The 25,175-nt window shown below is 42.6% G+C and overlaps 1 protein-coding gene across 1 annotated transcript; it reads right to left on the minus strand.

Annotated features, from left to right (window-relative positions):
- Positions 1-329: 329 nt before the first annotated feature.
- Positions 330-17,823, minus strand: Ebpl (EBP like). Its single transcript, XM_042685584.1, has 4 exons — positions 17,590-17,823; positions 7,988-8,060; positions 2,818-2,956; positions 330-927 (listed from the first exon to the last, which is right to left on the minus strand). Exons 1-4 carry the CDS (start codon positions 17,758-17,760, stop codon positions 687-689), a joined length of 624 nt encoding a protein of 207 aa, XP_042541518.1. The 5' UTR covers positions 17,761-17,823; the 3' UTR covers positions 330-686.
- Between the last annotated feature and the right edge of the window lie 7,352 nt (positions 17,824-25,175).

Here is a 25,175-nt window from a genome sequence, read left to right on the forward strand (position 1 = left end):
CTGTAATCCTAGCTACTCAGGAGGCTGAGATCTGAGGATCAGGGTTAGCAGCCAGCCTGGGCAGGAAAGTCCATGAGACACTTATTTCCAATTAACCACTAGAAAGCTGGAAGTAACACTGTAGCTCAAGTGGTAGAGCCCTAGTCTTGAACCAAAAAGCTCAGAGACAGTGCCCAGGCCCTGAGTTTAAGCCCACTATAGTAAAACAGAAGCACACATTTTACTTCTTGTTTTACACTGATAAGTAAAAGAAACTATTCAGAAGATTAAAAGAGGAAGCAACATGTTCTTTGGAATAAAAAAGAATAACATAATACATTATATTTTTCTATGACATTCAACTTTATTAATGTAGAACAATTAATACCAGCCACAAAAGTATATAATCAAATGCAATTATTCAAGTTAAAATTTCATTCTCTTTCCCTGTTCTTTTGTGTATGTGTGTGTGTGTGTGTGTGTACCTTGTGCTTGCTAGTCAAGCACTCTGTTACTGAGCTATACCCTCAGATATCTCTTTTCCGTGTCTGTCCTTCAATTAAAAAAATAAAATAAAATCAACAAAACTTTGTTACCTCACAACCAATTTGAAACAGGTTTTCAGGAACAACAGTACAAAAAGACAGTGCAGACTGGAATGTTAAATCTATCCATTCTTAAGCAAAATGGCAGTATGATTTTGAAATTCACCAACGCTTTTTCCCCAAAGCAGTTCCTTTGTGATGCATTTTCTTGAGTTCTGCCCAAGACTGCCACAATAGCAGTCCTGGGGTCAGAACCCACAACCCATTAAAGAATACCAGATAGACCCAAAAGTACAGCCAACTCTTGGTGTTGAGGTTGGGGCTTTGGATAAGCCACTCTGGGAAGAAGGTCATCCAGCCACCATAGAGTTCACAAACACACAGTGTGATCTGTAGGAAGTGCCTGTCGGAGAGAAAGAAGAGAGGAATGAAACTGCCTGATGGATGTAGCCCAGAACCCTGAACTACTGCATGCATGCATCTATCGATTGATCAATTGATCTATCATCTATCTTTCTTTCTTTTTTTTCTTTCCTTCTCCCCCCTCCCCCCTTTATTTTGGTTGTTCATGGGCTTGAACTCAGGGCCTGGGCAAAGTTCCCCTTCTGGCTTTACTTAGGGGTTAATTGAAAGGTCTCACAGACTATTCTGCTTGTGCTGGCTTTCAACAGCGATCTTCAGATCTCAGCCTCCTGAGTAGCTAGGATTACAAATATGACTCACCGGTAACCAGTTCACTGCATCTTTTCTTTAAGTGAAGTCTTTGCTATAGAAAACCTCTCCAGGGCTGGGATGTAACCAGATGGTAGAACAGCTGCCTAGCAGGCATGAGCCCCTGGGTTCCATTCCCAGCAACAATGCTTCTACAAGGTTGGGAGAAGTTCTGTGCAGCGCTCTCTTGATGGGGTAAGTCAACATGATTAATAAAAACTCTTTCTTTCTTTGGGGGCAAGTAATGTTACTGTTTCTAGCAGACCATTCTTGGACTATTCTGAGGATTTAGTGAATCTCACATGAGCCACAATTAAATGAGATCTGTGGATAAGGGGGTAAAGCACTGTACCGAGCATATAGTAAGTCCATGACAATGTACATATTAGGCATGTTTGAAATAACAAACTCATAGGTACATGTAGTAATCCATAATTATGGTCTAGGAGCCAAAACTATGAGAAGAGGCCAAGAAAAAAAATGTAACTTTTTTTCTTTAGTACTATGGTTTGAATTCAGGACCCTATGTTTGCTAGCCAAGTCCTCTACCCTTTCAACCATATCCCCAGATCTTTTTGTATTAGTCACTTTTTGATCATAAGGATCTCTCAGTATCTTAATCCTCCTATTTATATTTCCTGTGTAGTTGAAATGACAAGCATATGCTACCACATCCAGCTTTTTAGTGATTGAGATGGGGTCTTGTGAACTTTTTGCACAGGCTAGCCTCAAATCACGATCCTCCAGATCTCAGCCTCCCAAGTAGTTAGAGACATGAGCCACCACATCTAGATGAAATTTTTAATTTTCATGGCCACTACCTCTGTAAAATTGGGTGAGGAAAAGTGCACCAAATGGCCTTGAAAACCTCTTTCAAATCTGAGATTTTATACTGAAGCTTTCCATAAGACTTTTTTTTAGTACAGATAGAAAATAAAATGCAGTTGTGCACACTGGACGTTGTTTTAGGGACTCACACCCCCCTCCAAGTACTGTCATCTTTTTATCTCAGGTGACTAAGAAGCTCCCCAGGAGAGGAAAACACTAGGGAAAGGAGGAGAGATGAGCTCTTTCAATCTGACTCCAAGGATAGTTAAGTTCTCATCTCCCCAGTCTTCTGCCTACCCAAAGCAGCAAGAACTTGCTTCTGGAAACTTCTCTTCCCTTCCATGTCCAACTCACCCATGTCTAACACAGAGAATTCACTTTGTTTCAAGTGGGACAGAAGTTTTCTAGATCTACTTAGAGAATACAATATGGAATTATATATCTGTTTTACTCTTTCACATTTACAGTCTCCAAAATATTAGTGGTCAGTCATTCGACACTGTTAACACCATCTTGTCTCCACAAAATCACTGCTGTTCCCAGTATCCCACAGCTCCTACTTTTAATTGGGAATGATCCAAAATTATCCTGGCTCCCCGGTGACTGTTAGAGGAGATATCAAATAATTTTCACTTCCATTCTGTTTCCCATCTCACAAATACAATTGGTCACAACCTACTCTAAATGTTAGTCAGGCATTGAGACAACTGACGTTTGCTTTCTTTTAACTAAGGAAGTAATCACCCTCACTTACCGGTAATATCTCTCCATCACAATGGCATAAATGAGGAACAACGCCAGGAACCCACCTACCACAACGGTGAAAATTTCCACAGACACGATATTTGGATCAAAATGGAGCCATCGTATGTCAGCTTTGCCATACTCTTTCCCTAAAATCAAATCCTGCTGTCATCCAACTGGGGAGGATGATTATGATAGTTAACCAACATGACCTTTATCCTGGAAGGAGAGCAAAAGAATTCTCGCCCCACTCTCTGCATGATGCCCAACACAAGTATAATAGTAATATCAGATACGTAGAATACTCTCCAACCTCCAAAGTGCACGCACATATTCTCCCTTACCACCGTGAACCCTTTTCACTATAAAGTAGCAAAATCCTAAATTAATTCAACATCATCAGATTTTGCAAACACAATCTTTTTTTTCTTTTCTCTCTCCTTCTCTCTTTGTGCCCGTCCTGGGAGCGACTTGAACTCAGTGCCTGTGCACTGTCCCTGAGCTTCCATACTCAAGGCTAGCACTCTACTACTTGAGTCACAGCGCCACTTCCAGCTTTTTTGTTTTTTCTTGGCAGTTAATTGTAGATCTGTGTCTCTCAAGAGTTTTTTCCTGCCTGTGCTGGTATCAAACTGTGATTCTCAGATCTCAGCTTCCTGAGTAGCTAGGATTACAAGTATGAGGCACTAGCACCCGGCTACAAAGGCAATCTTTAATCATGATCTTGGGAAATGCATTAAAATTTTTGTGCTTTAAATTTTCAACATTGCTGGATGCTGGTGGCGGACTCCTGTAATCCTAGCAACTCAGGAGGCTGAGATCTGAGGATCACAGCTCACAGCCAGCCTGGGAAGGAAAGTTCATGAGACTCTTATCTCCAATGAACCACTAGAAAACCAGAAGTGGTACCATGACTCAAAGTGATAGAGCACTAGCCTTGAGCAAAGGCTCAGGGATAGTGCCCCGGCCCTGAGTTTACCCCAAGACAGACTCTATATATGTATGTGTATATATATATATATATATATATATATATATATATATGTATATGTATATATATATATATATATATATATTTCCAACATAAAGACTGTAAGTATAGTTTAGTTGAGGAAAAATTATTACTAAGGAAATGTTTAACTAAAAATATATTTTTTGGTGTTTAATTTGTTTTATTTTGTTTGTTTGAGGTAAGGTGTTACTATGTAGCCCAGGCTGGTCTGAAAATCAAGATTCTCCTGTCTCTGCCTTCTGAGTGCTAGGGTCACAGGCATGAGCTACCATGCCCATTTCAAAACATTTTTTTTCTTTTGGTGCTAGTACTGAGGCTTGAATTTCCAGTTTTTTAGTGGTTAATTGGAGATAGGAATCACATAAATCTTCCTGCTTGGCTGGCTTTGAACTACAGTCCTTAGATCTCAGCCTCCTGAGTAGCTAAGATTACAGGGTGTGAGTCACTGGCATCTGACTTTCAAAACAACATTTATTAATTGAATACTGAGATGATATAGGATGGAGGAAACAATATCTACAAAGTAAATAAAAAGTCGACAAAGGGACATTGCAGCCCCTCAGCTGTGCTTGCTGGGAGTAAAGGTAACCTAAGAATCTTTTTAGACCCATGATCAAAATGTTTCTTCTAGAAGCTGGCATGGACACACACACACACACACACACACACACACACACACACACACACACACGTGCGCACATGGACACACACACAAACACGTGCGCGCATGGACACACACACACACACACACACACGTGCGCGCGCCCAGAAACTCAAGAGGCAGAGGCAGGACAATCTCAAGTTAAAGGCTAGCCTAAGCTAAGGTAGTGAAGACCTTATCTCAAAAACAAAATACAAACAAATGTGAGGTGAGGGGGTAATTTGCACAGATCAGTGATAGGGTACCTGTGTACTATGTGGGAAGGAAGGAAGGAAAGAAGGAAGGAAAGAAGCCTTTTTAGACCATGCACCGAAATCATTCTTCTCCCTGCTTAATTTACATATTTTTAATTTGTAAAAGTAATATATGCTGGTACTAAGTCCTTGAATGATAAGACTGAAAAAGTGGACATCCCTGACTCCTTTCTTCCTTCAAATACTGTTCTCCTATTCATTCCTTTCAAAATGTGCCAGGGTCTGGGAAGGTGGCTCAGTGGTAGAGTGCTTGCCTTGCATGCATGAGTCCCTGGGTTCAATTCCTCAGCACCACATAAGCAGAAAAAAGCCAGAGTGGAGCTGTGGATCAAGTGGTAGAGCGCTAGTCTTGAGCTGAAGAGCTGAGGGGGCAACACCCAGGCCCAGAGTTCAGGCCCACGACTGACACCACCCCCCCGCCAAAAAAGTGCCAAAGGGCCTGGCACTGGTGGCTTACACCTACCTGTAATCCTAGCTACTTAGGAGGCTGAGACCTGAGGATCCAGGTCAAAGCGACCTGGGCAGAACAATCTGTGAGACTCTTATCACCAAGCTGTGGTTCAAGTTTTAAGAGTGCCAGCCTTGAGCAAAAAAAGCTAAAGGACAACACCCAAGCCACAGGACCAACATACACACATGAGAAAAATGATCAGTGGCTAGGTGCCAGTGGCTCATGCCAATAATCCTAGCTGCTGAAGAGATTCAGATCTGAGAATCAAGATTCAGAGCCAGTTGGGGCAGAAAAATACGTGAGACTTTAAAAAAAATAAAAGAAAATAGAAGTACGAATGGTCAAAAACTAACACTGGCATCTGAATGGCCTGCATAGTGCAAAGCTCTCCACTCTAATGGCCAGTGGAAGATGATTTCTCCAGACCAGGAACAAAGGTTTCTCGTGACAGGCTGACTTGAAATAAAGAACAGCCAAGATAAGGCACCGGAGGCCCTGCCTGATGCCAGGCACAGCAGAGATCTGTCCTTAGCCACTGGCTGTGCTTCAAAGGTAATGCAGTACCTGGGTAACTGCAGAGTAAGTGAAAGGAAAAACTTCCCCCTAAGTTTACACATAGGCAAAATGTACCAGTTGGTGCATCCAAAATCTAAGGAAATCATTTAGGTAAAAGCAAATGCTTTAGAAGAAAAGAGATTAGTGGTGTTTAGACAATGAAAACAAAACAGCTCCCAAACCACCATCCATTCAGTCTTTATTCCACCAATCTTTTCTGAGCAGATGGGATTCCCTGTGATGGGCCTGGAGAATGCAGCAACCATCAGGCCACAAACACTGCCCGAAAGTGGCTCACACTGAGGCCAACATTTTCAGTAAAGCATGGTGACGGTGGCTCATACCTGTAAACCTATCTACTCAGGAAGCTGAGAGCTGAAGATCTTGGTTTCAAGCCAGCCCAGGTAGTCTGTGAAACTTTTATTTCCAATTAACCACCAAAAAGCCAGAAGTAGAGTTGTGGCTCAAGTGGTGGAGTGTCAGTCATTTAGGGATTTTTTTTTTCACTTGTTTAAGAAAAGCATGTAAATGTGAGGATGACTGAGAAAGACCATATAAGACATCTGCATTGAATGCCATTGAATGAATCTGGGCAAATCAGTTTCTCTGGGGCCAGGCAGTAGGTAGGCTGCAACAGGGCCCTGAGCCTCAAGGCTCTGCCTGCCATCCTCAAGCAAGGTTTAACATAAACCCTGGAAATGAAGCAGCAGCATGCCCACCCCATAGAGCTCACCTCCCAGGTGACCACTGACCTGTTTTCAGAAGCACTGACTGTAGCAGACTCCATTCTCTAGAAGTTTCCTAACACTAGCAATGAGCAGGAGAACCCACATAATTTCTGGCTGGAGGACACAAGTGACTCCAAAGAAATGTGTTAGGCTGGGCGTGGTGCTCAGAGGTACAGCAGAAGCTTAATGTGCATGAGGCCCTGGGTTTCCTCCTAGACTGGGTGGGGAGAGAGGGGAAAGGAAGGGGAAAAGAGACAGGAGAGGAGGGAGAAGAGGGAGGGGGAAAGGGGGAAGAGGGAAGAAAGGGAGGAGAGGGGGTAAGAGGGAAGAAGGAAAGGAGAGAGAGGAAAATTGCAGATGCAAAATCTGAGGGCAATCATCCTGAGCAAAGCAGTTTTACCTGTGGCTCATTGGTCCATCTTAAAAGAATGTTGTGTAAAGTCCATACCATAAGATTGCAATGAGGGTGAAGGAGACTGGTAACTGTTACTACCTTGGCACGACAGGAGGAGACAGGGAAATTAAAAAGGAAGTTGAGGGCTGGGAAGGTGGCTCAGTGGTAGAGTGCTTGCCTTGCATGCATGAGGCCTTGGGTTCAATTCCTCAGCACCACATAAGCAGAAAAAGCTGGAAGTGGCGCTGTGGCTCAAGTGGTAGAGCGCTAGCCTTGAGCTGAAAGAGCTGAGGGACAGCGCCTAAGCCCCCATGACTGACAGAAAAAAAAGGAAGTTAATGCTAAAAGTATAAAAGAATATCCATTTCAAATACTTTACACTCTTTAATTTGTATATACACACACACACACACACACACATTTTTTGTTTTTAATCTTTGTTTCTGCAGTGCAGGACCTCACATAATGCTAGACAAGTTGCTCTACCACTGGTTAAAATCCCCAACCAGATATACTTTTTTTTCTTTTTGGTGCAAGGCCAGGGCTTAAGCTCAGGGCCTGAGTGCTGTCCCTAAGCTTTTTTGCTTAAGGCTAGCGCTCTACCACTTGAGCTACTCAGCTCCACTTCTAGCTTTTCAGTGGTTAATTGGAGATCAGAGTCTTACAGACTTTCTTACAGGGTCTAGTTTCAAACCATGATCCCCCACTCAGATCTCAGCCTGTTCATTAGCTAGGATTACAGGCATGAGCCACCCGCACCTGGCTATGATGTTTTTAATATACAACTTTACTGAGACTTAAGTCACATGGCATACAATTCTTCTGTCTAAAGAATGGGTTTTAATATAGTTACAAATTTGAATGACCACAATCTAATTTAGAACATTTTGTTGCACCCCAAGAAGAAACTAATATCTATTAGCAGTCATTCCCTTACTGCACCCCAACACTCCTACCCCTACTTCCTACTCTAGATAGCCAATAATCTATTATCTGACTACTGATCCACACATGATACATATATGAAATCAAACAAAACTTGATGTAGGCACTCATTTCATCAACAGCCACACTTGTAATTCATCTCTGCCAACATTTCAAATGCAAATGTTTTTAATTACTTACATAAAGATGCAATCAAGCCTTCTTCAGAATCTGCAATGTTTCCCGATAAAGACAAGTAGACAAAAGTGCCTTCCTACAGAGAAGAAAACAAAAGTGTCCTGCTTACTGGAACCACTACAGGATAGCACAACAGACCTGCGCACTGCAGGGCAGCACCCTCAGTATTCTGAGTTCCACACCATCCAGAGCTTTGTGGGGTATGATTCTGGAGCCTAGCCTACCAAGACTTGAAAATGAAGATACCCAAAGCTAGTGTATCATAAATACTTTTTTAAAAAAATGCAAACTAGTATAGCCATTATGTTAATCAGTAAATCAGTATGGCATTTTCTCAAGACTAAAAATAGACTTTCTCCATTTATGACCCCAGTATACCACTATTGAGCATTTAATTAAAGGAGAATAAATCAATATACCAGAAAGTCACCTGCTACGCTGTTTACTGCAGCCTTATTCACAATAGAATCAGTTGAAGTGGCCAACTACAGATGAATAAAGGAAATATGATAGAATAGACAGACAGCTAGATGTGATATATATGTGTGTGTGTGTGTGTGTGTGTATACATATCACTACATATATAGTGATATAGATAGATAGATAGATACAGATAAAGATGTAGCTGGGTGCTGGTGGCTCACGCCTGTAATCCAAGCTACTCAGGAGGCTGAGATCTGAGGATCGCAGTTCAAAGCCAGCCCAGGGAAGGGAAGGCCATGAGACTCTTATCTCCAATAAACCTCCAGAAAACCGGAAATGGTACTGTAGCTCAATTGGCAGAGTGCTTGCCTTGAGCTGAAGAGCTCAGAGACAGCTCCCAGGCCCAGAGTTCAAGCCCCACAACCGACCAATAACACACACACACACACACACACACACACACACACACACACACACACACACACACATAAATAGATAGATATAGCATGCATATATACATATACCATTGGGGGGAAATAATATATATATATATTACATATACATATTACTGTAGAAATAGTTGAATGGTGGGAAGGGAAGGTGATAGGGTAGACTGATTGGAATATACTGTAATACTAATGACAATGTAACAATGAAATCCTCCTCTGTGTAATTACTATAAGCTAATGTAAAAATTTTTCTTTTGGGGGGTCCAGTCGTGGGGCCTGAACTCTGGGCCTGGGCACTGTCCCTCAGCTCTTCAGCTCAAGGTAGCGCTCTACCACTTGAGCCACAGCGCCACTTCCGGCTTTTTTCTTTTTGCTTATGTGGCGCTGAGGAATCGAACCCAGGGCCTCAGGCATGCAAGGCAAGCGCTCTACCACTGAGCCACCTTCCCAGCCCTAATGTTAAAAATTAAATAAATACCATTCTTGGCATTATAAAATTAGAAATACATTTAACTGTTCTATTAAGTAGAGTATTCCATGGATCTTATATCTTTGAGAAGAACCTCATAGTAGTTGTTTTTTGTTTGGTTGGGGTTTTTTTTTGAACAATAAAAATCCAAGCTCATCTTAACAAAAATAGGTGTTGAATGGCTATACTAAAGTATAAATTGCCCACATAATGGTGATTTTTTAAAATTTTTGGCGCTTGAACTCAGAGCTGGCATTTTACCAGTTGAACCATGTTTTCAACTTTTTTTGTTTTGAAAGTCCTGGGGCCTGAACTCTGGGCCTGGGTGCTGTCCTTGAGTTCTTTTGCTCAAGGCTAGCGCTGTGCCACTTCGTTTTCTGGTGGTTTTTATTGGAGATAAGAATCTCAGGAACTTTCCTGCCCGGGCTGGCTTTGAACCACAATCTTTAGATTTCAGCCTTCTGAGTAGCTAGGATTACAGGTGTGAGCTGCCAGTGCCCCACTTCAGCTTTTTGCTATAGATAAGTCTGTTGGGTTTGTCTGCCTAGGCTGGCTCTGAACTGTGATCCTCAGATCTCAGCTTCTGGAGGAGCCAGGATTTCAGGTGTGAGTCACTAGCATCTGGTTCCATGAGGGCAAATATGGAAAAACATAACATGCTTAGGCATTCCTTGATTTAGGTAATATCTACTATTAAACTTAAAATTTCCCTGTTACTGAAATGTTCCTTTTCCTTGAATAAACTCTGTTGCTGGTCATTACCTTTTCCTACTTGCTTTTAACCAAAACAACTGTTTTGTGCAACATTAACCTTGCGTGCACCTCCTCTCATTCACTACAGTACCACTTCTAGCCACTCTATCCTTCTAGTGATTTATGTCATTAACTCATAATATACTATTTCTTTAAGGCCAGTCAACCTCAAAAGTTACTTCCAGTCCTTTGAGTTCTTGAGAGCTGTATTATTCTTTTACTGATTATTTAAGTGTGTAACATTATAAACTGAAAATTTTCAGCCTGTTTATTCATCAGTGTGGTGCAGTGTATAGACTTACCTTGTAAAAGGAAAAAAATCTCTCTCTTCTCTCTCTCTCTCTCTCTCTCTCTCTCTCTATCTCTCTCTCTCTCTCTCACACACACACACACACACACACACACCATGGTCCCTCACACCCTTTCCAACTCTCACCTTCTGTCCACTGCTTATGTAGCTATTGTTGAAATTGATTACATGTCTGTTCTTATTTTGTAAATATATTTGCCTTGGTTGCTTTATCTGTAAGTGGATTTAAAAGCTCCAAAGCCCCTCAATAGCCTTTATAGTATTGTGACTACAAGAAATACTGTTTTCTTCAATGGGATACAATTTCTTTCTCTGCAGATCCAATATCTTGACCCTATGTCATTAAGAGGAGTACCTCCAATGGAATATCCTCTTTCTTCAAGAACTTCCCAAAATTATACTACAGTTCGTATTGTATTCGGGTCATCACCCATAAGTTACTTGTAAGATATTATTTCACTCACAGTTTGTAATAGCCTTCCAGGTGATGGTGGCTCACATCTATAATCCTCGCTACTCAGGAGGCCAATCTAAGAATCACGGTTTGAAACCAGCCAAGGCAGGAAAATTTGTGAGCCTGTCATCTCCAGTTAGCCACCCCAAAAGCCAGAAGTAGAGCTTTGGCTCAAGTGGTAGAACATTAGCCTTGAGCAAAAAAAGCTCAGGGACAACACTTAGGCCCTGAGGTCAAGCCTCAGGAACAGCACGGAAAGGAGAGAGTGTATGTGTGTGAGAGAAAATAAGTGACTGAATGAGTGAGAGACAGAGACAGAGACAGAGAGAGAGAGGAAACGACATTCTCAGCTTATAAGTATCTTTCAACTTTATATCCATTTAATCCTGGCTTCACAGTGTCTTTGAAGGTTTACTTTTTATTTATTTACAGGCTTGAGCTACCAGCACCCGGCTTGAAGGTGATATATTTTTCACTCACAATCTTCATAAGTACTAAATTGGTAAGCATGGTTTAGATGATATATATAACCATCTTCTTTAAAAAACATGTATATGTTCATACAAACAAATACCCCCAGTCCATTAGCTTTAAAACTTTATTTTCACTAGCCCAAGTAGAAAAATTCGTACCATTTCCTTAACTTGGTCTGGGAACTTTCTAGAGAAAGTATCACTGAAGTGGTCTGGAGAGGCAAAGGGGCTGGGCTGAATTTGACCCTCTGTAGGCCTCAAGCTAAGTTATCTGTAAGATGAAAGGCCTTCTAAAATTAGATAGTGGATCTCATCCAAAAACTGGATGTGACTTCCACTGACAACCTTGCTAACTGAGCCCAGGAGCAAAATATAGATTCCAGTACTAGGCTGGGGACCTTTCCTCAGAAGGAACTCTATGGGTAAGGGGAAAGCAGTGACCTGGAGATGAATTACATGCAGAAACCAAAGAATGTCTAACGAAGCTATTCCATTGTACATCTACCTATTGAAGTTCTACTCATATTTCAAATCTCAGCTCAAATTCCCCTTTCTTCCAAGAATCCCAAGAAGATGCATTTCTTTCCCTGCTCTATCTCCATGTTTCTAGCTTTGTGTTATTGTAATGACCAGGTGCCATTAGATCACACATTTCTAGAGTCTGGAATACCATCATCATCCTCATCCTCAAAAACCTAGGAAGATAGTTTGTGTTTAATATACAGGCTGACCTCTATAATTCTAGATACTCAGGAGGCTGAGACCTAAGGATTGAGGTTTGAAGCTAGCTTGGGGCAGGAAAGTATATGAGCCTCTTATCTTTAATTAACTTCCAAAAAACAAAACAAAAAAGCCAGAAGTGAAGCTGTGCTTCAGGTGATAAGAGTGCTAGCCTTCAGCAAAAAAGCTGTTAAGACAATTGGGCACCAGTGGCTCATATCTGTAATCCTAGATATTCAAAAGGCTGAAAGCTGAGGATTGAGGTTCAAAGCCAGCCTGGGCAGGAAAGTCCATAAGACTCTTATCTCCAGTTAACCATCAAAAAGCTAGAAGTGAAGCTCAGCCCAAGTGGTGAAATGCTAAGATTGATCAAAAAAGCTCAGAGACATTGCCTCGGACAACCACCACAAACAAAAACAAACAAACAAAAACAGGCCCACATGTTGATTACATGCAATAAACGTTAAAAACACATTTGGTGAACTTCCACAGACAGCCTAAGATTGGTTCTCCTGACTAGCTATCCTTGAACCATATAGTATTAGCTGGGTCATAAGATGGCTTTATTCTCAGGTTTTTTTGTTTTGCTTTGTTTTATGTCTATTGTGGGGTTTGAACTCAGGGCCAGGGCACTGTCCCTGAGCCTTGCTGTGCTCAAGGCTAGTGTTCTTACCACTGAAGCCTGGCTTCAACCTAGTGGCAGGTACCAACACTGCTTTACTGCCAAATACTCCCTTACCAGGACCCAAGAGAAATTTTCATATTGAGTTTGGCAGCATGCTGAACATTTCAAACACTTGTAAGCGCCAATAACCACCAATAAAAATTAAAGAGAACATGCCTGCTGGGCATGGTGATGCACAGCTATCGTCCCAGCATTCAGGAGGTAGCGGAGGAGCATCTCCAATTCAAAATCAGTGTGTGCTACACAGTGAGACCTGGCCTAAACTTAAAACTAAAACAATCACCTTTTGGTAAATGACCAGGCATCATAATGCCAGCCCTGGTGTCTTCTGGATGACACATGCTGGACATATTTCTTCTTACTGTCCCCTGAGGACTACAGAAGATGGTGAAGAGGTGGGCATTTGAATCATGGATGGCTTTCTTTCTGTATTTCTAATTTTTTTGTGCCAGTATCAAGGTTTGAGCTTAAGGCTTCACTATCTCACTTGATATTTTTGCTCACAGATGGTTTTCTACCACTTGAGCTATGCCTCTAGTCTGGCATTTTGATGGTTAACTGAACATGGAAACTTGTAGACTTTTCTTCCCAGGCTGGCTCTAAATTACAATCCTCAGATCTCAGACTACCTATGTAGTTAGGATTATGGGTGTGAGACATCAGTGCTTGGTTGTAAATTTTAAAATATGAGATAAACCACAAGCAAAGTAAGTGTGTGTGGGGGGGGGGGGGTGGGGAGGGGGGAGGTCAGTCCAATGCCAGGGCTTAAAACTCAGGACCTGGGAGCTATCCCTGAGCTTTTTTTTTTTTTTTTTTTTTAATTCTCAAGGCTAGTGTTCTACCACTCAAGCCACCACTCCACTTCCAGCTTCTTTTTGTTGGTTAACTGGACATAAGAGTCTCACAGACTGTCCTGCCCTGGCTGGCTTTGAACAAGATCTCAGCTTTCTGAGTAGCTAGGATGATAGATGTGAACCACCAGTGCCCAGCTCAAGCTAATCTTAAACTAAGCAGTGAATATACAGACCCATAGTTTAGTGCTTTTTTACTGTACATGTCTAAAAGATGTTTTAGTAATAATTTTTGAGTGAGCCTAGCAACCTGTTCAACTCCTCTGTCCTTTAAGAGATTGTATGTTCAAGTGGTAATTTAGGGATCACTTCTATTAAAAAGAGTTAAAGATATTTACAGGGCTGAGAAGGTGGCTCCATGGTAGAGTGCTTGCCTTGCATGCATGAGGCCCTGGGTTCGATTCCTCAGCACCTCAGCAACACATAAGCAGAAAACGCCGGAAGTGGCACTGTGGCTCAAGTGGTAGAGCACTAGCCTTGAGCTAAAGAGCTGAGGGACAGCTCCCAGGCCCAGAGTTCAGGCCCATGACTGACCAAAAAAAAAAAAAAAAAAAAAAAAGATATTCACTATCTCTCATTTCCACACATTATCAGGAAAAAAAGAATCCCAGCATTCCAGCAATACTTGTTACCTCCACATATACAACTGTGCTTTCCTTTTCAACACTATAAACTTTGATTTTCAGTCAGGATAGATCAGGGAAAAGGAAGCATGGGAAACAGCCAGGAATCCAGAGACAAACACTAAATTAATAGCTTGATTCAAGGCACCGTTTTCCCTTTCAGCCTTATACTTCCTCATAATTAGTTAAAAGGAAAAAGCAAAGTCTTTGTCTTGAAGTAGGGAAGTAGGAAGAACAGGTCTGGCTGCTGCCATCTTGGCCACATGGTGGTTGGTAGAGTCTGGCATCTTGTCTTCATGATGAGGGAAGATAAGAAGCCCCACCTCCCAGGGTGATGAGTATGTCTCAATCCCTAGAGGCAGAGGTGGAGACTTGGCTCATAGGTTACTCAACCTGTCAATCCAGTGCTTGGAACTGAGAGTTTCTGGTGATCTTGCCCCCTGACCTATTTAGGCCCAGAACACAGCTCAAGGGTCATTGCCATGCCTGTGTCTCCACATTCCTTTCCGGTCTCCTGTCTCCTGTCTCTTCTCAGGTCAACATGGTATCCCAATTCAGCTCTCATTGGAGCCGAATTGGTTTGTTGGTATTGTTTCCGTTCTTTCTTTCCTTTCTGGCCTTCATGGCATTCCTAACAGTGTAAAATGTTATTTGCGAGCTGCTGGTCTTTGAGACAGGAGTCCACTATGCAGTCACCAGCTTTATAATAAAGACTCGAAGATCTGGCTTCTCAAAATGTGGCTCTTCTGATTTCTCACCTTACAATAGTCTCTCTCTGACCCTGCCTGCTACCCCAAAAATCAATGTGCTTAGGGAACTGAACAAGGAAAGAGAGAGGGGGTGGGAAGGAAGGAAGGAGGAAGGGAGGAAGGAAGGGAGGGAGAGAGAGAGGGAGGGAGGGAAGGAAGGAGGAAGGGAGGAAGGAAGGGAGGGAGGGAAGGAAGGAGGAAGGGAGGAAGGAAAGAAGGAAGAAAGGAAGGAAAGAAGGAAGGAAGGGAGGAAGGGAGGGAGAGAGGGAGGGAAAGAGAGAGGGAGAGAAGGAGGGAGGGAGGGCAGGCTATCTAGGGAACAGGGAGAAAACATTTCAGAGATGGACACTCATCTTAGTTGGAGCATATGACTGAATCAATCCTTTTTGTGAAGGGAAGGAAGCCCAAACATTAAAATCCAACTTTAATGAGTAGGACAACTTCCATATATCTGGCTCAACTGATAAAATTATGTTTAAAGCCGGGTGCCGGTGGCTCACGCCTGTAATCCTAGCTACTCAGGAGGCTGAAATCTGAGGATTGAGGTTCAAAGCCAGTCCGGGCAAGAAAGTCCGTGAACCTTTTTTTTTTTTTTTTGCCAGTCAGTCATGTGCCTGAACTCTGGGCATAAGTGCTGTCCCTCAGCTCTTCAGCTCAAGGCTAGCGCTCGACCACTTGAGCTACAGCACCACTTCCGGCTTTTTCTGCTTATGTGGTGCTGAGGAATTGAACCCAGGGCTTCATGCATGCAAGGCAAGCACACTACCCCTGAGCCACCTTCCCAGCCCCCCCCCCCCCTCCCCAGTCCGGTGAAACTCTTATCTCCAATAAAAACCACCAGAAAACGGGAAGTGGTAGCTCAAGTGGTAGAGTGCTCGCCTTGAGCTGAAGAGCTGAGGGACAGCGCTCAGGCCCAGAGTTCAAGCCCCACGACCGACCAAAAAAAAAAAAATATGTTTAACAGTAGAGATGATGAAATTACCATGTATTAGGTTAAAATGGAGTGCTTATGTCCTAAGGTGAATTTGAGTTGAACTGCAACCTACTTTTCAACATCAGTACCAGAGACATCAAAACATTCATTGCAACTGTTATTAGATGGGCCAGCATCAATGTCTAGATTGTGTACAATCTATTTTTCTTTCACTTTACTAATAAACTTTCTTGGTCTCTACCTCAATATGTCCTCAAAGTCTTTATTATACAACATCAAGAATCTAGTACCTAATGGCCAAGTAGATGCCTCCTCCCAGGAGCATCTCTGGTCACCCATCTACTACCAGTTCCTTGGTGACTCTGTGGGTACTAGCACTGTCAGTTCTGGTAAAGGTTTGTCTAGATTCAAAGTTGGTGTATTTTTTTTGTTATTGTTGTTGATCATGGGGGCTGAACTCGGCATGGGTGCTGTCCCTCAGCTCTTCAGCTCAAGGCTAGCGCCCTACCACTTGAGCCACAGCGCCACTTCTGGCTTTTTTCTGCTTATGTGGTGCTGAGGAATCAAACCTAGGGCTTCATGCATGCCAGGCAAGCACTCTACCACTGAGCCAACAAGTTTACCAAAAAAATTATTTTACAATAGGTTTTTTTTTTTTTTGGGTCAGTGTATGAGAAAGATATTTCAATAGAACTTTCTCATTTAGCCCAGTTGGCAAATAGTAAGGGTTTGTTTTACAGTAAATGTGAATTTAGGCCAACTGTCCTGCTTACTTACTGATGGGAAAACTGTGGGATGAAATTTTAAAGTGTGTGTGTGTGTTTTGCCAGTCTTGGGACTTTGTTTTGCCAGTCTTGGGGCTTGAACTCAGGGCCTGGGCTTTTTAGCACTTTACCACTTGAGCCAACTGCAGAATTTCCAGCTTTTTCTGTGTATGTGGTACTGAGGAAACCTGCAGGGTTTTATGCATGCTAGACAAGCACTCTACCACTAAGCCACATTCCCAGCCCTTGCTGGGGAGTGGAGCCACAGCTCTCCTTCTGGTTTCTGGTGTTTAATTGGAGATGAGCCTCATGGACTTTTCTGCCACGGGGTGGGTTTGAACCCAGATCCTTAGATCTTAGCATCTTGAAGCCTGAAGTAACATACAGTGCAGGCTTTAATCAATATTTAATTTTTTTTAAAAGGCACTAGGACTTCACTATTTGGGGCCTGTTTCACCCCTATGAGATAGGAACAATAACTACTAGCTTAGGAATTTTAAGCTCAGTATTGTGTCTGGTTCATCCAAGAGATGGTGGTTACCATTGAAGTACAGGGTTTTATTTGCTTTGTGTTGTGGCCAGCCTGGACTTTGTGATTTAAAAAAAAAAACCACAAAAAAAAAAAACCAGACACAAAACACCCACCAACGATCTCAGCTCCCAAGTGGCTCCCCCAACCCCCTACTCAGAACTGAGGTTCTTGCCTGTGGGTAGCTTGAAATCGACTACGTCAAAGCAGAAATTCCTCCAGCGATGCGGGGGTGGGGGGTAAGTTAACAAAGGAAAGAGCAGCACCTGAGCCTAGGTGAATTCAGGATGGTGCAGCCTCTCTTCAGGCCTGGGGGGGGGGGGTGGTGGTCTCTGCGGACTCCCCGCCGTCTGGACCACCCCAGGCTCGGGAAGATGGAGGGGCGCCCCATCCCCCACGAGGCCGGCGTCGGCACTTACCAGCACAAAGTGCACCAGGGCGTCGTAGCAGAGCCAGGCGAGCGCCCCGCGGTCCGCCGCCCCGCGCCCGCGGCCCAGGCGCAGGCCCAACGCACAGCCTGCCACCAGCAGCGCGGAGCAGAGCAGCAGCGAGCGGCCTGCCGAGGCCCCCAGGTCCCAGCCGGGTTCCATGCCGCACGCGCAGACAGGAGGAAGGCCAGGAAAGAGAGGCTGCGGAGCTAAGGCAAGGCTGAGCAACCCTGGGCCCCGCGCAGGGGCGGGGCGTCCTGGTGGGCGTGGCGAAGCACAGCCTGCAGAAACCCAAGGATTTGCTCATTCCCGGGATGCTGAGTACCCAGAATGGCATCATACCTTAAGAATTCTCCAGCTTTTTAATAAAGGCTCCCAAGAGTTGACCTCTCAAAATGTGGGCGCCGGTGGCTCACGCCTATAATCCTAGCTACTCAGGAGGCTGAGATCTGAGGATGGCCGTTGAAGGCCAGCCAGGACAGGAAAGTCCCTAAGATTATTTATTTCCAATGATCCACCAGAAAACCAGAAGTGGTTCTATGGCTCAAGTGGTACAGCACTAGCCTTGGGCAAAAACTGCTCAAGGACCTCATCTAGGCCCTGAGTTTAAGCCCGACGCCATCCCCCTCCCCCCCAACAAATTATCTTAATCACCAGCCAAACCTGTTTCCAGACCAAACCCAAATGATTCAAAATAGGGACCACACATATCAATGAGGTTTGACTTCTAACAGGATGTGGCAGGATGGTGGAAATTTGGCCAATGGAAGAGGTGGTAAATTCTGGGACATAAAGGTGTATAAATCTTGCCTTATGAGTCTTGCCTGAAAAGCAGGGCAAAGGTGTCTTCTGCCACCATTAGACAATTTTAAGCCCATATAACAGACTGACCATATTTTCATTTCTTAAAAATCCAGAAATACAACGGAAGTCCAGTGGGAAGGGTACTAGGACATATTGGCTTGATGCTAGGTGCTTTTGCTTACTTCCTATGGTATTTTGTTTACTTCACCACCCTGTGGGGCCAATGAAATAAGTCACACACAAAAATACTGTATGATTCCACTTCTGAGGTATCTAAACTAGTCAGATGCATAGAAATAATCTGAAGATGGGTAATAATGTTAACATATTTAACAGTACTGAATACTTAAAAAATGGTTAGGAGATAAGATTTTGTGACATGTATTGTCATCAATTAAAAAAAAAGTTGCTTGAGCCAGTGCTGACATTTCACATCTGTAATCTTAGTTGCTCAGGAGGCTGAGATCTGAGAATCATGTATTGAAGCCAACCTGGGCAGCAAAGTCTAAGACTCTCATCTCCAATTAACCACCGAAAAGCCAGAAATAGAGCATTAGTCTTGAGCAAAAAAAGATCAGTGCCTAGGTCTGGCAAAAGGAAAAAAAGAAAAGAAAAGAAAGAAAGACAGACAGACAGACAAACAAACAAAAGGAAAGGAAAGGAAAGGGAGCTGGGAATGTGGCTCAGTGGTAGAGTGCTTGCTTAGCATGCATAAAGCCTGGGGGGGGTTGATTCCTCAGACACAGAAAAAGCCAGAAGTGATGCTGTGACTCAAGTGGTAGGGTGCTAGCCTTGAGCAAAAGCAGCTCAGGGACAGTGCCCAGGCTCTGGGTTCACAAGCCCCAGGACTGGCAAAAAATAAAAATAAAAAAATAAAAAAAAATTAAAAAAGGAAGGAAGGAAGACAGGCAGGCAGGCAGGAAGGAAGGGAGGGAGGGAGGGAGGGGGGAGGGAGGAATGGAAAAAGAAAGGGAAAGGGAAAGGGAAGGGGAAAGGGAAGGAAGAGCCTGATGCTGGTGGCTCATGCCTGTAATCCTAGCTACCCAGGAGGCTGAGATCTGAGAACTGAGGTTCAAAGCCAGCCTGGGGAGGGAAAGTCCCTGCCACCCTTATCTCCAATTAGCCATCTCCAAACTAGAAGTGGTAGGGCCCTAGTCTTGAGCACAAAGCTCTCATGCGTCCAAGCTCTGAGTTAAAGCCCCATGACCAACAGGAAAAAAAAAAGAAAAAGAAAAAGAAAGGGGGGAGAGAGAGAGAGAGAGAGAGAGAGAGAGAGAGAGAGAGAGAGAGAGAGAGAGAGAGAGAATAACAGCTAGGAGCTGATGGGTAATGTCTGTCATCTTAGCTACTCAGGTCTGAAGATCTGTTTCAAGCCAGCACAAGCAGAAATGTCTGACGTTTTTACTTCCAATTAAACAAAAAACTGGCAATGGAAATGTGGTTCAAGTGGTAGAGTATGAAAAGCCAAGCAAGAGCTGATGCACTGAATTCAAGCTCTAGTGCTGGTACATAAAAAAAAAAAATGGCTGGACACATAAAAAACCTTTTGTCCTAGTCATTTCCTGTATCTTTTTTTATGTAGCTGTAAAATCTGATGATATTATCTTTTGTTTGCACATCTATTGCTAGTTTCTAGCATCTAGACTATGAACCCCACAGGAGCTTGTTTACTGCCATTATCTCAGCCACATACAGAGTTTGGCATGTATTAGTTGTCCAAATAACTGCTAACCGAAGGAACAAGGCCCATCTTGCCATCTATGCCCTGGATACCTTCTGTAACTAAGAAAAAAGGACAATTACTCATCTTTGAATAGGAAGTATATTCTCCACCCCCACCCTTTTCTCTCATGCCAGAACTAGGGATTGAAACTTTGTGCTCTTGCCTAGCTTTTTTCCCCCCCCATCAAGGCAGTGTTTTACCATTTAAACCACATCTTCATTACCATCTTTATGATGAAAATTGGCTTGACTAGAGGTAAGTCTCATGGACTTTCCTGCCCAGGCTAACTTTGAACCTCGATCCTTGAATCTCAGCCTGAGTAGTTAGGATTACAAGCATGAGCCACCAACACCCAGCAGTGTATTTCTCAATTGTATTTTCCCTACTAAATTGCTCACATCATACTTTTAACAACTTGCCTTCTTCTAGAACAAAATAAAAACTGGACTAAACCAAACTGATTCTACATTGTCTTCATACTTTGCTCCTTTCTACTCTAGAGTCTCTGCCTTCATTTCACACTGATAAAACTTAAGGTGACTAGTGGCCTCTATTATCGCTAAAGCCAGGAACAGGTTATGTTCTTATCTTGCTTGACTGTTAGCAGTACCACTGGCCCCTGATTTCCACTCAGTTTTCTGAGAAGATTCCCAAGGGTTTCTTCCCACATCTCATTTCCTTTGCAAGCTCGTGCTCCACTCTATGCTCAGGAAATGTTGGGAGTTCCAGTCTTTCTTTTTTTTTTGGTTGGTTGTGGAGCTTGAACTCTGGGCTTGGGTGCTGTGCCTGCACTCTTCAGCTCAATGCGAGCGCTCCACTGCTTGAGCCACAGTGCCACTTCCAGTTTTCTAGTGGTTTATTAGAGATAAGAGTCTCACAGACTTTGCTGCCGGGCTGGCTTTGAACCGTGATCCTCAGATCTCAGCCTCCTGAGTAGCTAGGATTACAGGCATGGGCCTGGGAGTTCCAGTCTTAAGCCCTGTTCTCACTCCAAACATTAGACCTGTGCGCTGCCCATTGAAATAGGCAGAACACTCAAATCTCAATGCTTGATCTCTCCATAAAGCTGGGTTCCAGTCCTGGGGCTTGAACACAGGTCTGGGTCCTATCCCTTTTTGCTCCAGGGTAGTACTCTACCATTTGAGCCACAGCTCCATTTCTGGGTTTTTGGTGGTTATCTAGAGAAAACCATCTCACAGGCTCTCCTCCAAGCTGGCTTTGAACCACAATCCTCAGATGTCAGACTCCTGAGTAGCTAGGATTACAGGCATGTGACACTGGTGCCAGGTCAGTATATTTTGAACTGCTCTACTTGACAGCCACTTGGTTATCACAACTCAACTTTCAGTTCACCATCTTCCACTTTCTACACCAGATCCTCTTCCCTATATTGTTGTTCAACTTAGGAATTATCAGTCCTTATCTCCAGTTAGGAGACATTTAGGAATCATCATTCAGTTTCCTCTCCCCAGTGTATCTAAGACATCACCAACCTTGTTCTGTTTTTGTGGCCAAATACCCCTTCACCTATGAACACCAAGGACTGCTGACCTTGCTAATATGACCAGTGTCCAGCAACCCATCACTTAAAGGGGCATCTTCCTGTTTTCATGTATGTGTGTGTATGAATTTGTGCCCCTACTGGGGTTTAATTCAGGGCCTAGGCACTATTCCTTAACTGTTTCCTAGCCATGTCTAGCTTACAACAAATGTAGGTGTGGTAGGTGCCATGTATCCACAGATGGTTTGAGGAGATAAAGTTAAGGCTACACCTCAGTTTTCCTAAAATGCAAAAAGAAAAGTTATCTTTGTCCTATGTGTATGTGTGCAAGTGTACATGCTCATCCTAGAGCTTGAACTTAGGGCCTGACCACTATTCCTTAGCTTTTTTGCTCTATCACTTGAGCCACAGCTTCACTTACAGCTTTTTGGTAGTTAACTGGAGATAAAAGTCTCACAGACTTTCCTGCCTGGGCTGGTATCAAACCATGATCCTTACAACTCAGCCTCCTGAGTAGGATTATAGGCATGAACCACCGGCACCAGGCTGTCTCCTTTTTTATTATGTATCTGGGTAAAACCTGAAAACTGCTCATATAAGTCATGTTTTAGGCTGCCTCATCGTTTGGGAGAAGTTTTCTTACAAAAAATTTTTTGGCCCGTCATTCAAAGCCAGGAAAGTTTTGGTCCCCAGAGGACATCTGGCAATGTGTAGAGGTACTTCTGGTTGTGTTGACAGGGGAGAATGAGGTACCACTAGTGTTCTAGTGAGCAGAGTGCAAAGACTCTATGAAACATCCTGCAGTACACAGGACAAACTTCACACAAGAAAGCTTAGAGTAAAATGTCAAAAGTCTAGAGTTTGAATTTCTACCTGAATATTGTTTGGTAGATGGATTTGGCATGAAGTACCTAAATATGAAATATTTCTAGGGCTGGGAAGGTGGCTCAGTGGTAGAGCGCTTGCCTTGCATGCATGAGGCCCTGGGTTCGATTCCTCAGCACCACATAAGCAATAAAGAAAAAAAGCCGGAAGTGGCGCTGTGGCTCAAGTGGTAGAGCGTTAGCCTTGAGCTGAAGAGTTGAGCGACAGCGCCCAGGCCTAGAGTTCAGGCCCTATGATCAGACCCCCCTCCCCCCAAAAAAGAAATATTTCTATTCTCTTCAGTCTTTCATTCCACTCCTCATGATAATGATATGGGAGTTCTAGAGTAGATTATAAATACTATGTACACAAACTGGGCAAGTTCAGACTTGTAGTATACAGTACATGTAAGTAAATATAAACCAACTGTATTTTATCTTTGGGATTGATTCCCCCCACTCCCAGAGCCTTTTCCTTCATTATTTGAAGAATATCATATCATTATTGGGCTGGGAAGGTGGCTCAGTGGTAGAGCGCTTGCCTTGCATGCATGAGGCCCTGGGTTCAATTCCTCAGCACCACATAAGCAAAAAGAAAAACGCCAGAAGTGGCGCTGTGGCTCAAGTAGTAGAGTGCTAGCCTTGAGCTAAAGAGCTGAGGGACAGCAATCAGGCCCAGAGTTCAGGCCCCACAACTGGACCCCCCCCCAAAAAAAGAATATCATATCATTATTAAAATCTATCTTTGAAAAAGTAGGATTTGAGGACCCCCCCCTGCCCAAAGTGGTCCAAAATTAGTTGAGGCATTTCTTGGGAAACAAATTGTTAGAACAGATTGTATTCTATATTCCTTTTCAAATACTTTCTCTTGCTACTATACATAAAAATACTTTGAGAATCATTCTCTCACTGTTTTCCATTATGTATTCAAGTATAGTACTTAGATGAAGAGTTCCTCTCAAACCTGGGACAAATGAGTGGTGGTAAGTAAAAAAGAACACAAAGTCATATGCCTTAACACTCATAGCTTAATGTACAGAAATTACACTCCCTTTCTTCAAGTAAATTTAATTAAAATTCCCCAGAGTTCAACCATGGTTTAAAAAAATGGTTAACACTATAACTGCCATTCATGAATTCCAGTAACTCTTGTTTACCTGAAACAAATAATCCCCTGAAAAAGATGTTCCATCTAAATGAAATGATGGCAAGATTAAATGAGTACTATTACATTTATTTTCTTATACACTAACTTCTTTCAAAAATAATTTGAAGTGGCATTATACAAAAGTGAAAATATTTCTATACTCAAAAGTTTGGCTGTTCCCTTGTTCTTTTAATTAATCCAATTTTATTTAGAGCCACAACCTCTAACAGGTTAAAACTTTAAGGATGTACTTCAATTACTATTCTCTATGCTACAAGTCACACATTTTCAAAGGTTAGGTAGGCCTGAAAATTTGATTAGATTATTTGATTCAAATGCCATCATAACATCTTCTCAAACTGCCCCCCCCCCGTTTTTTTCGAGGGGTGTTGTGGTTTGAAATCAGGACTTTGCACTTGCTAGGCAGGAACTCTACGCCTCTTGAGCCACATCCTTACCCCAAACTGACTTTTTTAAAGTTACAGTGTCTAAATCGGAGACACAAGAAGACTGGGCCATGGAATGGCAGGCGGAGAATGGAATAAATCAATTACAAGCCAAGGAATATTACAGACTACCAAGAAGCTGGGAAGAGAGAGGTGTGGGCAAGGAGAGTGTGCCCAGGCTGCCCCAGTTTCACTTGGGAGTTTCAACCTCTAGACTACCATACAATAACTTCTGCTGTTTGAAGTCAACTGGTTTATGGAACTTGGTTATGGCAGCTTAGGATATTAATACAGATGCTGTGCTTCTTACTTGTCACTCTAACAGAGTTATTGGTCATCCTTGTTTGTTATAGTATGAGGGACAGGTCAAAATGCAATGAAAGAATAATTCCTAATTCACCACCATTGTGGCTATCTGAAAAGTAATTCCAAATTTAAATTTAACCATACAGAAAATGATGCTAAGTAATCAAGTTACTTTCAGAAATAAATCTTTCAATGTTTTATCATATTTGATAGCAGCTTTTTTTTATTGGTTACAAAACCTAAGCCCATATACAAAATTAGGAACACGTTTAGATGCCTCTTTTGAAAGAACGTTTTAGTTTTTTTTTTAACTGAGTTTAAAAAAAATAAAAACAATGCAATTTTAAAACACTGTTTTGAAAACTTAAAAGTGCAGCAATATACTTAGTTTCCTTTATCTACGAAATGGTGCAATTCCAATTCAAAACTGGTAAGGTCACAACAAATTGAATCAAGCAAATGCATACAAATGTCTGCACTACTTGATGCTAATGTTCACTTAAATGTTAGTTTGCACTTAAAACATGAGAGGAAATACGAATCATCACAGTAGAGGCCCAATTTTAATCTCAATGTGTGCAACATTTAAAAGGTAACTGTCAGTTAAGTATAGAGAGTCTGGAAGAAACTAAACTGGAAGGGGGACAATTCACAATATCAAGAAGATTTGGACTTTAAGGGTTTCACCGAAGTTTGTGACCTTAATTTGCTTTGACTTTGTTATTCCTACTTTTAGTGAACACCACACAATTTCAAAAATTTAGACAACAGTGTTTGAACAGGATGC

This window comes from Dipodomys spectabilis, unplaced genomic scaffold (assembly GCF_019054845.1).
Source record: "Dipodomys spectabilis isolate Male_0828 unplaced genomic scaffold, ASM1905484v1 ptg000095l, whole genome shotgun sequence".
NCBI lineage: Eukaryota > Metazoa > Chordata > Mammalia > Rodentia > Heteromyidae > Dipodomys > Dipodomys spectabilis.

Bases quoted from the DNA above. Each gene is read 5' to 3' on its own strand.
- Ebpl (XM_042685584.1), bottom strand. From the start codon at position 17,760: ATGGAACCCGGCTGGGACCTGGGGGCCTCGGCAGGCCGCTCGCTGCTG. The intron at 8,061-17,589 runs GTAAGTGCCGAC...TCTTCTCTGTAG, and splicing joins CCCTGGTGCACTTTGTGCTG to GAAGGCACTTTTGTCTACTT. The intron at 2,957-7,987 runs GTAAGTAATTAA...ATTTGATTTTAG, and splicing joins AGGCTTGATTGCATCTTTAT to GGAAAGAGTATGGCAAAGCT.